Genomic DNA, 20,620 nt, shown 5'->3' on the forward strand with positions numbered 1-20,620 from the left:
GATTTGTCACTGATGAACAGTTGCTCAGGTCATTTTCCCAGCAGAAGCATGAACACTCAAAATGAACTATAAATTCAAGGTCCAAATTTAATTTATTCTCTAAATTCTCACCTTCTTGATGACTAATTTCATTCTCAGTTATATTGTTCCTCCTTTAAACTGGCAGCATGTCCTACTAAACTTTGTGTTAGAACATTTTACACAGAAGAGCCTTCTTTGATTCAAAAGGAAGTTTCATTCATGGTTTTGTGGTTTTTTTTTTTTTGTTTGTTTGTCATAGGGCTTGAAATTTGGGTCTGGGCACTGTCCCTGAGCTCTTTAAATCAAAGCTAGCACTCTATGACTTGAGCCACAGCACCACTTCCGGTTTTCACCACTTCCCACCTAGGCTGGCTTTGAACTGCGATCCTCAGATCTCAGCCTCCTGAGTAGCTAGGATGACAGGCATGAACCACTGGCAGCCAGCCTGACTAAATATTTTAACTCCGTCTTTATATCACTGGACAGGTCCCATTTCTGAGTTGTTACATATCACAGTACAATTTAAGTGCAACAGTTTACCCAGCATAGGAACTCCCCAAACAGAGGCTTATACTGAGCAGGAGGAACCTGCAGTCTGAATAAGCACCATCATCATTATAAACAATGATGATGCATTCACTTCCGGTCCCTGGTCCTTTTGGCATCTCTCAGCTTCTAGAAAAAGCTCTGCTCTGGTCCCCAGGTGGGAAGGGTCGCTGTTTCTCTTTCTCCCCGAGCCTTTAGTTATCCTCATCCTCTTGAAGGTTTTCTCCAGAGGTTCCTGGAGATTAGATGCATTTTCTCTTTATTTCTGGGTTTTCATTTCAGGGTAGGTAGACAGATGTCCGCTGAACCTGTGCACCCACAGGAATAACCACCACCCCATACTTTGACAGTTCCGGGTCTCTAGTTATTACCAATGTCATCCTTTCAGCGTATGGGTTGAGGTGAAGAAGCAATTTTTTCAGGTCTTTCCAAAGTTTATCTGCTGCTGAAGTATTGGATGGAAAAAGTAAATTTTCAAAATTAAGGGTATAGAATGCCATTGCTATCTGTTCTTTGGGGCTCTAATGACCTACCTATCTCCTCCCCCACCCCTTTCTTTTTTTAGTCAGTCCTGGAGCCTAAACTCAGGGCCTGGGCACTGACCCTGTGCTCTTCAGCTCAAAGCTAGCACTCTACCACTTGAGCCACAGCCCACATCCAGCTTTTTCTGAGTAGTTTTATGGAACATAAGATTCCCACAGACTTTCTGCCCAAGGATGGCTTTCAACTGCGATCCTCAGATCTCAGCCTTTTGAGTAACTAGGATTACAGGTGTGAACCAAGAGCACCGGACTTGAAGTGAATGTTAAATAGTCCTAATTTTCCCTTTTCCACTTTGAAACAAATAGTTTGGATAACTTTTCTTTCCAATTCCTCATTTTAAGGCCACTCCCATTGCTAATTTGCATTTAAGTTCACACTTTTGAAACCTAGAAACACTGGGCAGCACCCATTTCTCTCCTGGCCATCTGGAATTTAAAGCTGACACTTTTTTTTTTCTGTAGTCTGAGTTAACTCGTAGAAAACCTTTAACCTCAAATAGCATAGTTTTTCTTTACATGTAGGAATCACTGTACTAAGAACCCAGACTTAATAAACTAAGGATCTCAGAACAAGCTTGTTCTTCCCAATTTGTATCTAATTGCAGAATAGCAATAAAACCAAAATACATTATACAGATTAACCCTTTTTTCTTTTTAATTCTCCTTTTAAAGGTTTTAATTTTTAATACATCCCAAGGGGCAGTTTTTAGGAATACTAATCACATTGCTTATATTACTGCTAGTTTTTAGTGTCTGTCTGAAAGGGAAAGAGAGAAACATCTATATGAAATTGGCATAAAGTATGAAGTATTGGTATTGGGGCTGGGAAGGTGGCTCAGTGGTAGACTGCCTGCCTTGCATGCATGAGGTCCTGGGTTCGATTCTTCAGCACCACATGAGCAGAAAAAGCCAGTAGTGGAGCTGTGGCTCAAGTAGTGAGCGCTAGCCTTGAGCTGAAGAGCTGAGGGACAGTGCCCAGGCCCAGAGTTCAGGCCCCACAACTGACAGAAAAAAAAAAAGAAATGAAATATTGGAATTATAGTGCATTACTTTTAACCTTATTTAAATCACAGCCAATGCGGCTACATGTCAACTTTACTAATAAGTTCTTTATCTTATAGATTTAAGACATACTCATATCATCATTTACTTGAACCTTATGTGGTTAATCTTATTCATTTCTATATTTTGAAATGAACATTTAAGACAAGTCTTATCTCCCAAATGCTTTTCTCAGCTCAAAGAAACTTTCTTTGGTTTTTGGTGTTGTGTTTGTTTGTTTTTGTCAGTCCTGGGGCCTGAACTCTGGGACTGGGTGCTATCTCTGAGCTCTTCAGCTCAAGGCTAGTTTCTACCACTTGAGCCACATCACCACTTCTGGCTTTTTCTGCTTATATGGTGCACAGGAATCAAACCCAGGACCTCAGTCATGCAAGGCAAACACTCTAGCACTGAACCACCTTCCCAGAACTTTTTTTTTTTACACGATCATGACAGATTTTAAGCATTAAAATTCTAGATTATTTTGAACAGTTTCACATACACTTACACTCATACTTATGAACAAGAGTTGTTTTTTTTTGTATTTTTTGTTTTGTTTTGTTTTGGGTCCGGTGGTGGGCCCTGAACTGGGCCTAGGCACTGTCCCTCAGCTCTGTAGCTCAAGTTTAGTGCTCTACCACTTGAGCCACAATGCCACTTTTGGTTTTTTCTTTTTGCTTATATGGTGCTGAGGAATCGAACTCAGGGCCTCAGGCATGCAAGGCAAGCGCTCTATCACTGAGCCACCTTCCCTGTCCCTATGTACAAGAGTTTTAATGCTCAATTAGATTATAAAAATGAACGTTGGCCAGGTGCCTGTGGCTCACACCTGTAATCCTAGCTACTCAGGAGGCTGAGACTGAAGATCCAGGTTCAAAGCCAGCCCAGGCAGGAAAGTCCATGAGACTCTTGTCTCTAATTAACAACCAGGAAACTGGAAGTGGCACAGTGGCTAGCCATGAGCTGAAGAGAACAGAGACAATGCTCAGGCCCAAAGTTCAAGCCCTATGACTGACAATATATATGTCAGCCATAGATTCTTTTGGAATTCCAATGGCAAAGTGACATTATTTTGTCCAATATGATAAAACTCTGTGGTCAGTATTAGACAGACAACACAAAGCAAACTATGAGGCAAAATACAAACACAACAAATAACATTTTTCACAGCTATTTGAGAAATAGATGACAAACAACAGAAAATGTTTAGACAACTTTGTTAGCAAGGCATATTAGTATACAAATGGATCTTTGAACTTGTCCGAGGCTTCTAGTCTTCAGGGTCCGTAAAGAAAATTGGGCAAAAAGAGGGAACTCTTCCTAAATCAATTTATAGATGTAAGAGAAGTTTATAGAAGGATCTGGCAACCTCCATCCTACCACAAGAGGGTTATTTAACTTGTACAAGGCTAAGAATTTGCTAAGAGTTCTTACCTTTTGAACAATTTCTTTTTATTTATCCCATTTTTTTCACATCAAAAACATTTTAAGACGTTTTATGGTGGGTCTCATTATTGCTGCAGCAGAGGAGCCAATGTCATTACAGACTTCAACATGATTTGTAACATCGCCGTTTGCAGCCTTGATGGAGTGTTAACCTTTGGACACTAAATTAGCATTCATCAATGGTATATATTTAGAGAAGTTAGTCTCTTAACTCAGTTTGCATTACAGTTTTATGAAGATTAACTTTAACCAGGCTCTGAAATCAACCAACGGTTCGAGGCCTCCTTGCCTGCTATGTACAGAGGTGATAGCTGTTTATCCTGGCTGGGTTACCTCTTCCCTGTTCTGATTCCTGATCAATCACTTCATTTATGCCCAGTACCTGTAGGACCACTCCCAGTCTAGTAAGCTGGTCCTCCTCAGTTACTATGGGAGGGTAGACACGTTAATTTTTTTTTTTTTGATCAGTCCTGGGGCTTGAACTCTGGGCCATGGCACTGTCCCTTAGATCTTCAACTCAAGGCTAGGGCCCTACCACTTGAGCCACAGTGCTGCTTCTGGCTTTTTCTGCTTATGTGGTCCTGAGGAATTGAACCCAGGGCCTCATGCATACAGGCAAGCACCCTACCACTGAGCCACCTTCCTAGCCCCAAGAATGTCTATGGTGCTTTTTTTGTTTGTGTGTTTGTTGTTCTTTTGGTCGGGCATAGGGATGTGTTTATTTTTCAAAGCCTGGAGATGAGCTTCCTCACTCACCACATTTCACATTGTAGCTATTGACTGGGCTTTAGGCAGGCTTTGGTCAAGTTTTCCCAGTCAGGAGTGGAAGAGAGATCGCCTCTCAGAGGACCCCATCACACCTGAGAGGGTGCAATGACATCACAGCCTTGGTTTAACAGCCCAGGGCCTGGGTGGATATGTGAGTGGTCACCATCCCCATAATACCCTTGGAGACATTCATGTCCTGTGGGTGCCACACTGCTGGGTCTGGCACAAAAATGTCAGTAAGAAATGTAAGTATGGGAATGCATCAAGCGCTATATTATTCAAGTGTTTACCAGTCCTGAGACTTGAACTCAGGGCCTGGGCACTGTCCCTCAGTTTTTCGCTCAAGGCTCACACTCTACCACCCAAGCCAGAACTCCACTTCCAGTGCTCTGCCTTGGAACCTCCAGGCCTGCAGCCCCCATTCCCTCCTGCTGTCTTCAACATAGGGACCATATAGTAGCTCCGTTATTGAAGACCTGTGGCTAACACCGTACAGCGCCAGGCAATTTAACCCAAGTATCCACAGAGAAATGGCTGCATCACCCAAACCAGGTTAAGAGATCCAAATGGAATATTACTCAGTGTTGAAAATGCAGACAACTCAGACCCATGGGAAGCACATTAGACAAGACTGGCATTAACAAAAACCTGAGCATTACCTTACTCATGTAACTGTAACCTCTCTGTCCAGTATCTTTACAATAAAATTAAATTTAAAAAAATTAGCACTGAGTAGTTAGCTCAGTGGTAGAATGATTGCCTCATATGAGTGAGGCCCTCAATTCAATTCCTTGGCATCAAATAAACAGAAAAGGCCAGCCGTGGTGCTATGACTCAAGTGGTAGAGTGCTAGACTTGAGCAAAAGAAGCTCAGGAATAGCACCTTGACCCAGAGTTCAAGACCAGGACTGGAAGACAAAAAAAAAAAAAAGCCAGGCACCAGTGGCACACACCTGTAATCCCAGCTAATCAGGAAGTAAGGATCAAAGTTGGAAGCCAGCCCAGGCAGAAAAGGCCAAGAGACTCTTATCTCCAACAAGACAAGAAGTGGAGCTGTGACTAAAGTGGTAGAGGACTAATCTTAAGCACAAAAACACAGGGACAGTACCCAGGCCGTGAGTTCAAGCCCCAGGAAGGCAAAAAAATAAATGGCTTTATCTTCCAGAGAGAATATCCCACATCCCTAGTACAGCGTACACCAGACACAACCCCAAAGAGTTCTCAGTGCAATGCTACCTAGATTTCATCACTCCTGAACATCATAGACATCGGTTCCTGGGGGTGGTAGAACATTTGCATCACATTCATGAGGCCCTGGGTTCGCTTCCTTAGCACCACATAAACAGAAAAGGCTGGAAGTGGTGTTGTGGATCAAGTGGTAGAGCGCTTGCCTAGAGCTACAGAACTGAGAGACCCATGGGGCTGGGAAGGTGGCTCAGTGGTAGAGTGCTTGCTTTGCATGCATGAGGCCCTGGTTCGATTCCTCAGCACCACATATGCCAAAAGAAAAAAGCCGGAAGTGGCGCTAAAGCTCAAGTGGTAGAGCGCTAACCTTGAGCTGAAGAGCTGAAGGACAGCACCCAGGCCCAGAGTTCAGGCCCCATGACTGGACACAAAAAAAAAAAAACAAAGAACTGAGAGACCCAGGGCCAGTTCAAGCCCCATGACCAACTACAAAAGAAAGAAAAGAATGAAGGAAGGAAAGAAGCAAGGAAGCAAGGAACTAAGGAACGAAGCAAGGAAGGAATGAAGGTGAGAAATCAGTATCTGTGGTGTGTACACACACACACAAACATACACACAAACACACACACACACTCACACCATACCCATAAAGTTACAGAAGTATTTGTTGTTTGTCAAATCTGCAAGGTCAGGATAAAGAAAAGGAGTCTGAGAAACTGTCCCTGCGTCCAGGGGCCTGAGGAACTGTGGAGACCCATGACCTGGGGGATCATGGCTGCCATCCTGAAGTGGAGAGAAATCCTAGGGGAAACAGAGGAAATTGGAAGGACAATGCATTGAGGAATCTTGGCAAAGATCTTGGAGTGATATTAGTAGATTGAACTTGGAGTGTTGATCCAGAAGTCCAGCCCTTCCCTCTCTACGATTTTTTCTGATATCTACAACTCTTCTCAAAATAAAGGGTTAGAGCATTAAAAAATATTAGTTAATCTTATGCCCTAGCCTATTTCCTCTTGTATTTCTAGTTTTCTGCCAAGAACTGAAGATCAGGTGAGCACAGTTCACCCTTTGCATGATTTCACAGTTGCCCAATAAAAATCTCTGAGAACAATTACAGAGTTTTTTTTTATCACCAATTCATCTTAGTTAATGATTATCTTCACCATCCAGACTCTGTCACCACTTCCACGGTGGCAGTGCCAGTGGCCTGGGACCAAGAGCCAGGCACCCAGGACTCTGCCATGGCTCAGGACTACGTGTGGTACCAGGGCATTCCTTTTCCTGTGGTGGATTTCTACCCTGAAGTCATAAAAGCAGCCCACGAGGAGCTGGTGCTGAAGGGTGAAAACATCATCACGGTGACCTACCCCAAATCAGGTGAGCAGAGGGGGCTGTGGCTGTGTGGGAAAGGCCAGAGCTGTGGCCTCACTCCCAACTGTGTCCCACGTAAGAATGGTGTAGTAGTTCATTATTGAAGACCTGTGGCCCTGTGGTTTGTACCAGTCTTGAGCGCAACAGCTCATGGACAGCGCCCAGGCCCTGTTCAAGCTCCAGGGTTGGCAGCAGATTTTTTTAAATAGGTGTTTTTGAGGTGCTCCATAGTTCATAAAATGAAAAGGATGACTTTGAGGTTACCTGGAGAAAAAGCATGATCTCAAATACAAGAATCACGATGGGCCATAGTTAGGACCTGGAAAACTTGGGGTAAACACAAGGCACTGGCAGGCCAGGGAGCCTGTGTGAAGGGGCACGGGGAGTGGGGAGGGAGCACTGAGGGCACACTGCAAGGGAAATGTGCTGAAAACCACAGCCAGTGGGGCACTGCAGGATTTCAGCAACAGCTGACAGCTGCATTAAACCCAAATATCCCCAGAGAAATGGCTGCACAATCCCAAACAAGGTGAGAGATCAAAGTGGAATATTATACACTGTTGAAAATGCAGACAGCTCAGGAAAGGATCCATCACATCCTTTCCAGGGGACCAGGGGGAGGCAGGCAGGCACAGGAGAAAGATGGTTACAAGGTTTATTAGAGGAGCCATTTCTCCCCCAGAGAGAGAGCTCATGACCACCTCCACTATCTAGCAGCAGCAGGGGCTGGGGGTAGGAAGTGAGGTAGGTGGGAGCTCAGGTGGGTCTGGGTGGACAGAGGGAGGGGCTAGCTGTATGGTAAGATCTCCAGAGCAGGGAGGAGCTCAGAAATGGGTGGAGCTGAGAACCAAAGGTGAGCATAATGCTTCCTAGTTAGACCCAATGTTCTACTATTATCAGGACATTTTGCCATTTGAAACCACATGAGTCAAGGCCATAGTGCAAAAAAACAAACAAACAAACTGTGTACTATTGCACTCACAATCAAGGCTTAGAACTACCAAAGTCATGCAGGTGATAAGAAAATGATGTGGGTAAGAGCAGATGGCACCAAATCATTATTCTGTTGTCATGGACAGTGTAAACTTATTAGATGACAAAATTCTGGCACTGAGTGAGCTATGATTATAATACACTAACCACTACTTATCCATATCAGATTGCATGCCTGAAAAGTTTATATCCATAAGGTCTATGTTACTTATGCTTTACCATTATATATGTGTATGTATGCATGTATGTATGTGTGTATGTATATATATATATATATATATATATATATATATATATATAATATTGTGTATTCAGATAGAAATGAGTAATCTCTGCTTTTCTTTCTGCTTCAGGAACCCATTGGGTGATTGAGGTTCTCTCTCTGATTCACAGCAAGGGGGATCCCAACTGGATCCGATCTGTGCCCACATACGTTCGTTCCCCATGGATCGAGACTGCAAGTGGAAACAGATGCACAGTGGAGAGGAAGGAGGGTCCCCCCCTCATCTCCTCCCACCTCCCCATCCAACTCTTCCCCAAGTCTTTCTTCACTTCCAAGGCCAAGGTCAGTGCTCAGTGCCCAATAACTGTTCCATCAAGGCCTTTTCCTCTTACAAAAGCACACACCCAGCAGGTCTGGCATTCTCCCTCTGTAGTTCATGGAGGACCCCAGAGTCCCCTTCATGAGGTGAGGGTCCTCAGACCAAACAGAGTCCAAGATGTGGACCATGGCTGTGTAATCCCTGACAGATGAACTGGATGACTAACTGAAAGACTAACCAAACTGTGTTTGTTTGTTTGTTTGTTTGTTTTTTTTAGAGTTTTATATATTTATTTTTTTTTATTGTAAAGCTACTATACAGAGGGTTACAGTTACATGAGTGAGGTAATGAGTACTCTTCCTCTTGAACATTGTTACCCCCTCCATTGTTTTCCCCTTACCATCCCCTCCCTCCCTCCCTTCCCCGAGGTTCTTTTTTTTTTTTTTTGATTGTGATTAAATGATTACATAATTTCAAAGTCACAAGTTCATTCTAACTTCCCTGGAGCAGATTGTCTACCACAGTCTGTAATATATAACAGTGTTCACATGTTATATACCATATTTGTGATCAGCAGCATGGAGATATTTAGTAGTGGTTCAACCAGATGAGTGGGAGTTCTTTGTTTCTTAAGTCCTGCTAGTTTTGTCGTATCACCTAACCTTTTGGATTTAGCATCCACTTATCAGGGAGACCATGTACCGTTTGTCTCTTCGTTCTTGGCTTACCTCGCTCAACATGATTCCTTCTAGCTCCATCCATTTCCCTGCAAATGCCATTATTTTGTCATTTCTAATGGCTGCATAATATTCCATTGTGTATAGATACCACAATTTTTGGATCCATTCATCTGTGGTGGGGCATCTAGGTTGTTTCCATATCCTAGCTATTGCGAACAGTGCTGCAATAAACATGGAGGTGCACGTGTCCTTGTATATTGGTTCCTGTTGTTCAGGGTAGATGCCTAGAAGTGGTATGACTGGGTCGTAAGGGAGGTCAATCTTTAGCTTTCTAAGGTCCCTCCAGACTGCTTTCCAAAGTTGTTGTATAAGTGTACATTCCCACCAGCAGTGTAATAGGGTTCCTCTTTCTCCACATCCCCTCCAGCATTTGTCGTTGGCTGATTTGTGGATGTGGGACATTCTGACTGGGGTAAGGTGGTATCTCAGGGTTGTCTTTATTTGCATTTCCTTCACCACCAGGGATGATGAACAGTTCCTCATGTGTTTCTTTGCCATTTTTATTTCTTCATTTGAGAAGTCCCTCTTTAGTTCCCTTGCCCATTTAGTAATTGGTTTGTTAGGTTTGGGAGGGATTAGTTTCTTGAGTTCCCTGTATATACAGGATGTTAACCCCTTGTCTGATATATTGCTGGTAAATATTTTTTCCCAATTAGTTGGTTGTCTTTCTAGCTTAGTTGCGATAGATTTAGCTGTGCAGAAGTTTTTTATTTTAAGGTAGTCCCATTTGTCGAGTCTCTCTCCAACTTGTTGTGACCCTGGGACTCTGTTCAGGAAGTTCCTTCCTGTGCCTATTAGTTCAAGTGTCTCTCCTACTCTGTCCTGTAGTAGTTTCAGAGATTCAGGTTTAATGTTAAGGTCTTTAATCCATTTTGAGTTGATGTTGGTGCATGGTGATAGGCTGGGGTCCACTTTTAGTTTTCTGCATGTGGCTGCCCAGTTTTTCCAGCACCAGCGGTTGAAGAGGCTGTGTTTCTTCCATTGTATGTCTTTGGCTCCTTTGTCGAATATCAGCTGGCTGTAGGCCTGTGGATTTATATCTGGATCTTCTATTCTGTTCCATTGGTCTTCGGGTCTGTTTTTGTGCCAGTACCATGCTGTCTTTGTGATTATAGCTCTATAGTAGAGTTTGAAGTTCGGCATGGATAGCCCTCCCATATTGTCTTTATCCCCTAGAATTATTTTGGCTATTCTAGGTCTTTTGTTGTTCCATATAAATTTTTGGACTGTTTTCTGTATTTCAGTGATGTACGTCATTGGGATTTAATAGGAATTGCATTGAATTTGTATATTAATTTTGGCAGTATTACCATCTTTACTATATTAAGTCGGCCTATCCAGGAGCATGGGAGGTCTTTCCATTTCCTAGTGTCTTCTGCAATTTCTTTCTTTAACTTTTTATAGTTCTCATTAAATAGTTCTTTTACATCTTTGGTTAGGTTAATTCCTAAATATTTTATTTTTGGGGAGGTTATTGTGAATGGGGTTGCTCCCTTTATTTCCCTCTCTTCCTGTGCGTTATCAGTGTATAGGAAGGCAACTGATTTTTGTGGGTTTATTTTGTATCCTGCTATTTTGCCGAAGTGACTTATGATTTCTAAAAGTTTGGGGATGGAGTTTTTGGGATCGTGGAGGTATAGTATCATGTCATCTGCAAAAAGGGATAGTTTAACTTCTTCTTTCCCTATGCGGATCCCTTTAATGTCTTTTTCTTGCCTTATTGCCCTGGCTAAGGGTTCTAGGACTATGTTGAAGAGGAGTGGAGACAGTGGACATCCTTGCCTTGTTCCTGTTTTTAGGAGGATTGGTTGTAGCTTTTCCCCATTAAATATAATATTGGCTATTGGTCTGTCATAAATGGCTTTTATTGTTTTTAGAAATGTTCCTTCTATTCCTATTTTTTCCAGAGCTTTTAGCATGAATGAATGTTGAATTTTATCAAAGGCCTTTTCTGCATCTGTGGCGATAATCATGTGATTCTTGACCTTGGCTCTATTGATATGCTGGATTACATTTATTGACTTACGTATGTTAAACCATCCCTGTGTCTCTGGGATGAAGCCTACCTGATCATAGTGTATTATTTTTTTTATGTGTTTCTGGATTCTGTTAGCTAGAATCTTGTTAAGGATCTTTGCATCTGTGTTCATCAAGGAGATTGGCCTGTAATTCTCCTTTTTGGTTGAGTCTTTGCCTGGTTTGGGGATGAGTGTGATATTGGCTTCGTAGAATGAGTTTGGGATAGCTCCCTCCTTCTCTGTTTCTCTGAAGAGCTTGAGGAGTATGGGTATTAGTTCTTCTTTAAAGGTCTTATAGAATTCTGCTGTGAATCCATCTGGTCCTGGGCTTTTTTTTGTTGGAAGACTTTTGATTGCTTCCTGTATCTCATTATAGGATATTGGCTTATTTAATTGGTTAACTTCTTCTTTGCTCAGTTTGGGTAACTTGTATTTCTCTAAAAATGCATCCATTTCCGCCAGATTTTCTTCCTTTAGAGAGTATAGCTTTTGAAAGTAGTCTGTTAGAATTGTTTGGATATCTTGGGTACATGTTGTGATGTTTCCCGTGGCATCCCTAATCCTATTAATATGGGTTTCCTCTCTTCTTTTTTTAATTAATCTTGCCAACGGGCCATCAATTTTGTTTATTTTTTCAAAGAACCAGCTTTTTGTTTGGTTTATTTTGGTTATGGTTTTCTGATTTTCTAATTGGTTAATCTCTGCTCTCAATTTGGTTATCTGGCTTCGTCTAGTAGCTTTAGGTCCCATTTTTTCTTGTTTTTCTAGCTGTTTTAGTTGCAACATGAGATTATTTACTTGGTCTGTCTCCATTCTCTTGATGTGGGCACTGAGGGCAATAAATTTGCCCCTCAGGACTGCTTTTGCTGTGTCCCACAAGTTTCTTTGTGAGGTGTTTTCATTTTCATTTAGTTGTAGGAAATGCTTTATTTCTTCTCTGATCTCTTCTGTTACCCAGGCCTTGTTAAGGAGTGTGCTGTTCAATTTCCATGTATTAGAGAAATTTCTGCGGTATGCTTTGTTATTGAGAGCTAGCTTGATTCCACTGTGGTCAGATAGAATACAGGGGATTATGTCGATCCCTTTGTATTTGCTTAAGTTCCTTGCATGAACTATGATATGGTCTATTTTGGAGAAAGTTCCATGAGCTGCTGAGAAGAATGTGTACTGTGTTGTTTTAGGGTGAAATACTCGGCAGATGTCAGTTAATTCCGCTTGAAGTATGGCCTCACTTAATTCGGTAGCTTCTTTGCCAATCCTCTGGTTGGTAGACCTGTCCTTTGGTGAGAGTGGCGTGTTAAAGTCTCCTAGTATTATCGTATTGGGATCTATTTTATTCTGTAAGTTTGAGAGCATTTGTTTAACATATCTGGGTGCACCGATATTTGGGGCATATAAGTTGATGATGGTTATATCCTCCTCTTGGATTGTTCCCTTTATTAATATGTAGTGTCCGTCCTTGTCTTTCTGTACTGATTTTAATGAAAAGTTTATTTTGTCAGATATCAGGATAGCTACACCTGCTTTCTTATTGGGGGCATTTGATTGGTAGATCCTTTTCCACCCCTTCACTCTGAGTTTGTTTGTATGTTTGGCTGAGAGGTGGGTCTCCTGAAGGCAACAGATGGATGGGTCTTGTTTTCTGATCCAGTCCTCAGTTCGTTTTCTTTTAATTGGCAAATTCAGCCCATTTATATTAAGAGAAAGTATAGAGAGATGCATTGTTGTCCCTGCCATTCCGTTTTCCTAAGTTTTTCTTCTTTCCTTTCCTCCTGTGCTTGCTCAGTTAGACTTTGAGTAATGCCTGTTTGGGGCAGGTCCCAGTTCCTGGTTGCTTTCTTCAGGTTGTGTCCCCCCTCTTAGAATTCTTTGTAATGCTGGCTTAATGTTTATGTATTCATTTAGTTTTTCTTTGCTATTAAAAGTTTTCAGTTCTCCATCGAATGTGAATGCTAGCTTTGCCGGGTATATCAGTCTGGGTTGGCAGTTATTGGCTCTCAGGGCTCGTATGGTGCTTTCCTAGGCTTTTCTTGCATTCATTGTTTGTGTGGAGAGATCTGCAGTGATTCTAATTTTTTTCCCGTTGTAGTATAGTTCCTTCTTCATTTTTGCTGCATGCAGGATTGTTTCCTTATTATTCAGATCCATCATTTTTACTATAATGTGTCTAGAAGTGTTTCTCCTGGGATCTTGCTTGTTGGGTGTTCGATAAGCTTTTGTGATGTAGTTAAGATGGTCGTTTTTGAGGTGGGGAAAATTTTCATTGACTATCTTGTTAAATAGGTGTTGCATTCCCTTGCTCTGGAATTCCTCACCTTCGTCCACTCCGATTATGCGAAGGTTAAATTTTTTAGCATTATCTGCTTGCTCTTGAATTTCCCTTTGGTTTAATTTGAGTGATTTTTCCATATCTGTCACTTTTTGGTCCAGTTGGTGTATTCTGTCTTCTGTATCTGACACTCTACCTTCCATTTCATTCACTCTGTTGACCGTGGCTTCTATTGTGGTTTGCATGGAGGAAATGGATCCCTTTATGGATTCAATGTTGGTTCTCAGAGTACTGATCTCACCTCTCAATGAGGTGAGATCAGTATGCATTACCTCTAATTTGGCGTTTATCTCACTTCTTACTGAGGTTTGTGCAGCTTCTATTTTTGCATCCAACTTTTGTTTGATATCCTGTATATCTTTTGATAGTTCATCCTTGTGCTCTTTCAATTTCTGATCCATTTCTCGCTTTATTTCTTGAGTCATTGCCTCCAGCAACCCTTGGATGTAGCTTTTGTCTTCCATTCCTGCTTTGCTCCCACTGGGGCTCTCCCCTGCGTGGCTGCTGGCTTTTGAGGTGAGCTTGCTGTCCTGGGTAGTGGTAAACCTTGTGACTTTTCTCTGTGATTTTCGCATGGGGGTTCAGGAGACTGCTCTTCAATCTTGTTTTGGTGTGTCTGTCTTTGCTTGGTTGCTGATTCTGTATTGGTAGAGAGAGTCTGTGCCTGATCTGGATTCTGTTGGGAGCCTATTTCCAGCTGCTATTCTGACTTACTTAGGATTCTCAGCTCTCTGCTGTAGATTGCTGGCAATTCCCGCCTTTGGAAGGGTTGAGCAGCCTAGACTGCTTGTGTTTGCTCCTGCGGGTGCTCTTGGAAAGATCAGATGCTCTGGATGCACTCTCCCAAATACTGGAGTCTGCTATGGGCTCCTGATGTGTTTTTGTTTGTTTGTTTTGGGCTGGTTGTGGGCTTGAACTCTAGGTTTGGGTGCTGTCCCTCAGCTCTTCAGCTCAAGGCTGGCACCCTACCATTTGAGCCACAGCCCCACTTCTGACCCTTTTTGCTTTGTTCAGGTGCCGGTCCCCGGGCCTGGTTCCAGCCCCAGCCTGGAGCGCGCTCGTTAGGCCTGTGCTAATGTGTATACCACCTAGGTTATGCAGCCTGGAGGACACAGTTCAAATTTCTTCTACTGTTGGTAGTCTTGACCCAAGGGCGCTGTTCCTGGCTTGGGCATTTATGCTCCCTTCCAGGGACACTCTTGCTCTGGCCTGGCCAGCAGAGTGTGCTCCACCGGCTGGTGGAGCTCTCGAACAGTTCCCAGTTTTAGTGGGTCCTGTCCTGGTGTTGGGGTAGGGAGTCTAGGTTAGGGTCTGGGGATTCCCTCCAGCTCTGGTCTCCCTTGATGGATTCACTGTCCCCTGTTGGGTACTCACCCTGTAGGTCGTCAGTTGTTGTTGCAATCCGAGTTCAGTTGGGGTGGTTGCGGGCTGGGCGGCCCCCGCCGGGTCGTTGCGATCGCGATTGGGCGGGTGGTCTGCCGACAGGTCCCTTTGTCGCGCTGCTGGTGCCTGGCGGCTTTGGCGGGATGGAGCCTCTCCGCTCCGGTGGAGAGTGAGGGGTGGGGGTGGTATCCTCGTGGAGACTCCCGGCTGGTAGGTTTCTCTGTTCCTGGCGATCCGCTGTTCTGCAATCTGGTACCTGGTGATCTACAAGCAGCCCCCTGTGTCTCTGTGGCTCCGGCAGCCCCCGCCGGGCCGGCTGGCCGGCGGCTTGGCGCACTGCCGCGGGGCCAGGAAAGGCTGGGGGAGGGGTCTTCGCTCTTCTCTGTTCTGAATTTCTTCTTTTCCTCTCTTTCTTTTTTTGTTATTTTCCACCTCTGGTTTTTCTCTGAGTGTTCGTCTTTTTGCTGTTGTCGGTCTCTTGGGGAGATTAAGCGTTGGAACTCGAACTCTCTTTTTGGTTGGAGAGAGCTGTGGCGTTTCCCTACTGCCCCGTCGCCATCTTGGTCCCCCTCACCCAAACTGTGTTTTAAGTGGATACCCAGACCTCATGCAGTCATCCAAGCTAAAACGGAGGCTGCGATCTAAGGATCAAGATCAGAAGTCAGCCCACGTAGGAAAAGCCTATCTCTGAGGAGCTATCAAAAATAAAGCCAGAAGTAGAGCAGCAGCTCAATTGGTAAAGCAACAGCTTGAGCACAAAAACACAGGGACAACACCTAAGCCTTGAGTACAACCTCCAGCCATGGCAAAAAGGAAAAAACTCAGAAAAGAAAAAAGAAAAAGAAAGCTGAGGTTGTGTGGTTTCAGTGTCATGTGACCTGGTGTCGCCGGTCTGACTCTGAAGGCTGTGCAATGAATAAACACCTGATGCTCATGGCCAGATCAGACCAGGAGCCTTTGTCCCGCTTCCCCAGCCCAGCCCACACCACACACGATGCACACTCTTCCCTGGTGCAATGCTACCTAGATTTGCTCCTGAACACCATAGAAATGGGCGCCTGTGCTGTGAAATCTCTGTTGTTGTATCATTTCAGCTCCCTCCTTCCATGGATTCTTGTTATTTTGTTTTTGTGCCACTCCTGGGACTTGAACTCACAGCTGTCCCTGAGCTTTTGTACTCAAAGCTGTTATTCTACCAGTTGGCGCCATAGCTCCCCTTGAGGTATTCAGGTAGTTAATTGGAGATGGGTTTCTCATGAGCTGTTCTGCCTGGGCTAGCTTCAAACTATGATCCTCAGATCTGAGCTGCCTGAGTAGCTGTGGTTACAGGTGAGAGCTACCCATGCCCAGATGTTTCAATGATGTTTACAGAACAACTCATAAATCTGCAGCCAAGGAAGGCTAACCAGCATCTGCTCTCCTGTGTTTAGTTGATAAATATACCCGATATGTTTAGGAAATACGTTGTCCCACCATTGTTTAATCCCTGGCAAAGTGATTGGATTGTAGGAACTCTGAAAAGTATTTTACAAACTAATGCACAACCAAAAAATCAACAGATACTTCAATGTTGCAGCAAAAATGGCTAGAATTTCTCTGAACACCAAGAGTGCAAGAAATGATGGGAATATTGTTTAATTCTCTCCTTTCTCCCTTGAAGATGATCTATGTCATCAGAAACCCTAAGGATGTCCTTATATCTGGTTATTATTTCTGGCGTTTTACAAATCTGGCTAAGAAACCAGAATCACTGGAGCAATATTTTGAATGGTTCTTGCAAGGACATGGTGAGTAGACTGTGAAGTGAATGGAGAAGGATTTAAAACTCTTTGAGTGTCCCCTCTCTCCAAGGTTTCCTTTAAATCTCACCATCTGTGGGTCCAATGCTTCCTCCTCCCAAAACTCACATTGGCTTAAGGCAGCACCAGACTTCTCCCATGATGGAAGGTCCCAAGGTGTTTTGAGCCCCTGGAGCTTCCGTAGCCATGGAGGACCCGCCCCCTCCTGTGTGCTCTACTCCCAGATGTTGGCTCACAGCTTCTCACTGGCTTCCCACACAGCCCAACTCTACCTTCCCTACGTATTTTTATGTTTTAAATTTGTTTTGCTGTCCGTGTCAGAGTTTCTCACTTGAAGTTGGGGTCGCTCTGTTTCTACTCATGCAAAAGTTCTGGGTCATTCCTCATGCGTGTAATTTTGTCACTCGTCGATGGTTTTGTCAGGGGTCCATGGCCTGAGTTGGGTATGAAGGGTGGGGGACCCCACATCTGTGCTCTATGTACCTCATCATCTGGTGTCTCAGGCCCTCTGGGTTTAGCTTCACAACCAGTAGAAGTGCCTGATGAGCTGTTTCTCTCCTGATTCAACATCTCTTACCACTTGGATCTATAGTCAGGGCTGGTGGTTCTCGCCTATAATCTCAGCTACTCAGGAGCTGAGAGCTGAGGGTCAGAGTTGGAAGCCAACGGGGCAGAAAGTCCTTGAGGCTCTCATACCCACTCAATCATCATGATGCAGGGAGTGAAGGTGTGGCTCGAGTGGTAGAAGAGAAGTGTAGAAACCGAGGGACAGTGCTCTGGCCCTGATCAAGGAAAGATGTTTCAAGTAGAATAAACCACACCAAGGCCTCTGCAGACTGACCTGCTGGGAGCCATGGGCAGGGATGGGAGGTGCCTCGTGTGCGTGTGTCACAGCTCAGACCTTGCACTTGGACTTGTGCTGCGTTGTGCAAGTGATGGATTTGGGCGAACTTGCCATGGAAGGCCCTCAGCCTGAGTTCCGTGAGGGCCTGCGGAGCTCTTTGTCCGGGTCAGAGGATTTGGTGTGGCCTTTGGTGACCTGCTTCAGACGGGCCAAAGGTAGTGCTACGGGAAAAAATTGCTTAGGATACCATGTCCTGACTCCACAGTGCTTGTGTTTGCTCTCTTTCCCTCTCCCTCCATCCTTCCCTGTCTGTCTCCTTCCCACTTTCTCTCTCTTCCTCCCCTCCCCTTCTCTCTCAGTCATGGGGCTTGAACTCTGGGCCTGGGTGCTACTCCTCAGCTCGTTAGCTCAAGGCAAGCACCCTACCACTTGAGACAAAGCGCCACTTCTGGTTTTTTGGTGGTTCATTGGCAATAAGAGTCTCATAGACTTTCTTGCCCAGGCTGGTTTGAACAGTGATCCTCAAATCTCAGTGTCCTAAGTAGCTAGGATTACAAGCATGAGCCACCAGTACTCGGTAGTGATCTCTCTATGAGGCTATAAAGAGACAGGACTTATTTCTCAGTTACACCCTGTTGAAGGTGACAGGGACCAGAGCGATCCCTGCTGAAACCACCATGCAGATCGGGAATGGTGGAGACTTTTCACGCTGCCCCACTGTTCCCCCTGCAGTGCCATATGGGTCATGGTTTGATCACGTCCGGGGATGGATGTCCATGAGGAAAAAGGAGAACATGCTGGTCCTCAGTTATGAGCAGATGAAAAAGGTAACGATTGATTTTACATGCACCCCACCCCAAAATTGCCCTCTTCACCCCTTCGACCAACTCTCCTGTTTCTCCAGTATCTTCTTCCCCAGTATCCCCCCGCCAGTCTCCATCCCACCTTCTATGTCAACTTTCTACGTCCTGTTGTGTGCTATTCCTTCCTGCATTCCTCTCATCCTCCTTTTCTTTCTTTTTATTTTTGTTTCAAGATGGAGTCTTGAACTCAGTACTTGATGTTTTGCTTTTTGGCTGGTGCTCTACCCACTGAGTCACGCCCCCAACTCCACAGGCCACCCATCCTCTCTCCTGCCAGTGCCTTCTGCTGTCTCTCTCTTCTCCTGCTCCCTCCTCCTCACTCCTGCTCTGTGTTGTCCCCTCTCATACCCGAGCTGTGTTTTTCTCTTCTTAGGACCCAAGGAGCATGGTAGAGAGGATCTGTGAGTTCCTGGGGAAGGCGCTGGAACCGGGAGAGTTGGACTTGGTCCTGGAGAACAGTTCCTTCCAGGCCATGAAGGAGAACAAGATGTCCAACCTCCCTTGTATCCCAGAGGAGCTTGTTCCTGCTGGTTTCAAAATCAACAGGAAAGGTATGGAAATATCCCAGGGAAGGAGGTGCTGGAAGCCAGGGAAAGAAATCTGGTCTCCAACCACACACTCCTGGGAGGGATCAGCCAGGAACAGGCTGGCTGTTCACTTCCAGCTTGTATTAAAACAAAGTAAACTGGAAGTGGAGCTGTAGCTCAAATGCCAAGCCTTTAGCAAAAGAAGCTCAAGATCAGTGCCCAGGCCCAGAGTTTAAGTCCTAAAACAGACAAACAAGTAATGTGATAGTAAGTTGATCTGAAAAGAAAACAAAGTATAAGTACTAGCTGGGTGTCCATGGCTCAGGCCTATAATCCTAGCTGTCCAGGAACCTGAGATCTGAGCATCACAGTTCAAGTCCAGATGACGTAGCATAGTCCAGGAGATTCCTTCTCTCCAGTTAACTACCAAAAAAACAAAGAATGGAGTTGTGGCTCAAGTAGTAGAGCATGAGGCTTGAGCAGAAAATAACTCCCAAATAGAACCTATGCCCTGAGTTCAAACTCCTGTATAGACACACACATGCTCACACATGCACACATGTACACACATTTAACTATTATATAAAAACTCTATTCAACTTCCTATTAAATAAAAATGCCATTGTGTGACTATGAGACCACATGCTGAGCTTCCTGACTCCCACACATCTGGGGAGGATGTGCCCCTCTGGTGGCAGGGGCAGAACTTGAGAGGAGAGCACTGGACATGGAGCATGGTGGCTGTGGAGTCCATCTCCCAGGGAGATCCGGGGCCTCACCCTCGGGGCAGGCAGAGGGCAGAAGGGACACCAGGGGACAGCACCTTCCTGCCCTGACCCAGTCTGCTGTCATTTTTCCATTGCGTAGGTATCAAGGGAGACTGGAAGAACCACTTCACCCCAGCCCAGACCCAAGCCTTCGAGGAAACATTCCGGGAGAAGATGGCGGGACTTCCTCCGGAGCTGTTCTCATGGGACTAAGCCCAGATTTGGCTCTTTGTGTGTTGGGATGAAGACTTGTGTCCCCATCTTATGGAGGTGACAGGACTGGGTGGAGATCATAGCATTAGTCTGTCACTGCAATCAGGAGGTCTGACTCTGCCTGTCACATCTTTGGTGCAATCACCAAGACGAGTGGCAGCCACATGCAGGTGAGGTGCACAAAGGGACTCGTGTGTGTTCTTGCTGAAATAAATGGGGCCACGGCACCAAGGGCTGACAAACATGTCTTAGAGTTCTGTTTAGCAAAGTCGACCGGGTGAAAGGCTGGGGGGGTCCCTCGGGTGGGGACAGTGGGCTGCCCACAGTAGGAGACTGCCTGAGGTTTGCTGTATGTGCTGCGGAAGGGGTTGTCTTCCCCTCCCCACTGATCTTGAGTGGAAGCTCTGTCCCAACTTGGGACAACCTGGGATGAGGCCAGAACAGACTTCAGATTGTGGAATTGAGGTTTGGGGCACCAGAAGCCTGAAGCCTTTTGCCAGCTCCCGATGCCCTGAGTCCATTGGACAAAGTATTTATTGAGTAGAGCACAGGGGTGTACGTGTACAAAGTGAGATCACCATTTCCCTGACATCACAAGCACCAATACTACAATACAATACTAATCACAAGCACCCATTGTGTGGTATCATCTCCCTCTCATGATAAATAACTCCTTCATCTT

General features: G+C 44.7%; 1 protein-coding gene across 1 annotated transcript; it reads left to right on the forward strand.

Annotated features, from left to right (window-relative positions):
• The first annotated feature begins 6,764 nt into the window (after positions 1-6,764).
• Positions 6,765-19,951, forward strand: LOC122125778 (sulfotransferase 2A1-like). The gene is made up of 6 exons (XM_042700385.1): positions 6,765-6,926; positions 8,267-8,478; positions 16,586-16,712; positions 18,301-18,395; positions 18,805-18,982; positions 19,826-19,951. The coding sequence occupies exons 1-6, from the start codon at positions 6,791-6,793 to the stop codon at positions 19,936-19,938; spliced, it is 861 nt and encodes a 286-aa protein (XP_042556319.1). The 5' UTR covers positions 6,765-6,790; the 3' UTR covers positions 19,939-19,951.
• Positions 19,952-20,620: the final 669 nt, after the last annotated feature.

The sequence above is a fragment of the Dipodomys spectabilis genome, unplaced genomic scaffold (genome assembly GCF_019054845.1).
Source record: "Dipodomys spectabilis isolate Male_0828 unplaced genomic scaffold, ASM1905484v1 ptg000266l, whole genome shotgun sequence".
NCBI classification, from domain to species: Eukaryota; Metazoa; Chordata; class Mammalia; order Rodentia; family Heteromyidae; genus Dipodomys; species Dipodomys spectabilis.

Excerpts from the sequence above, each read along its gene's own strand:
- LOC122125778 (XM_042700385.1), top strand. The coding sequence starts at position 6,791 with ATGGCTCAGGACTACGTGTGGTACCAGGGCATTCCTTTTCCTGTGGTG. Across the intron at positions 16,713-18,300 it reads ATGGTTCTTGCAAGGACATG|TGCCATATGGGTCATGGTTT; the intron begins GTGAGTAGACTG and ends TTCCCCCTGCAG. Across the intron at positions 18,983-19,825 it reads TTTCAAAATCAACAGGAAAG|GTATCAAGGGAGACTGGAAG; the intron begins GTATGGAAATAT and ends TCCATTGCGTAG.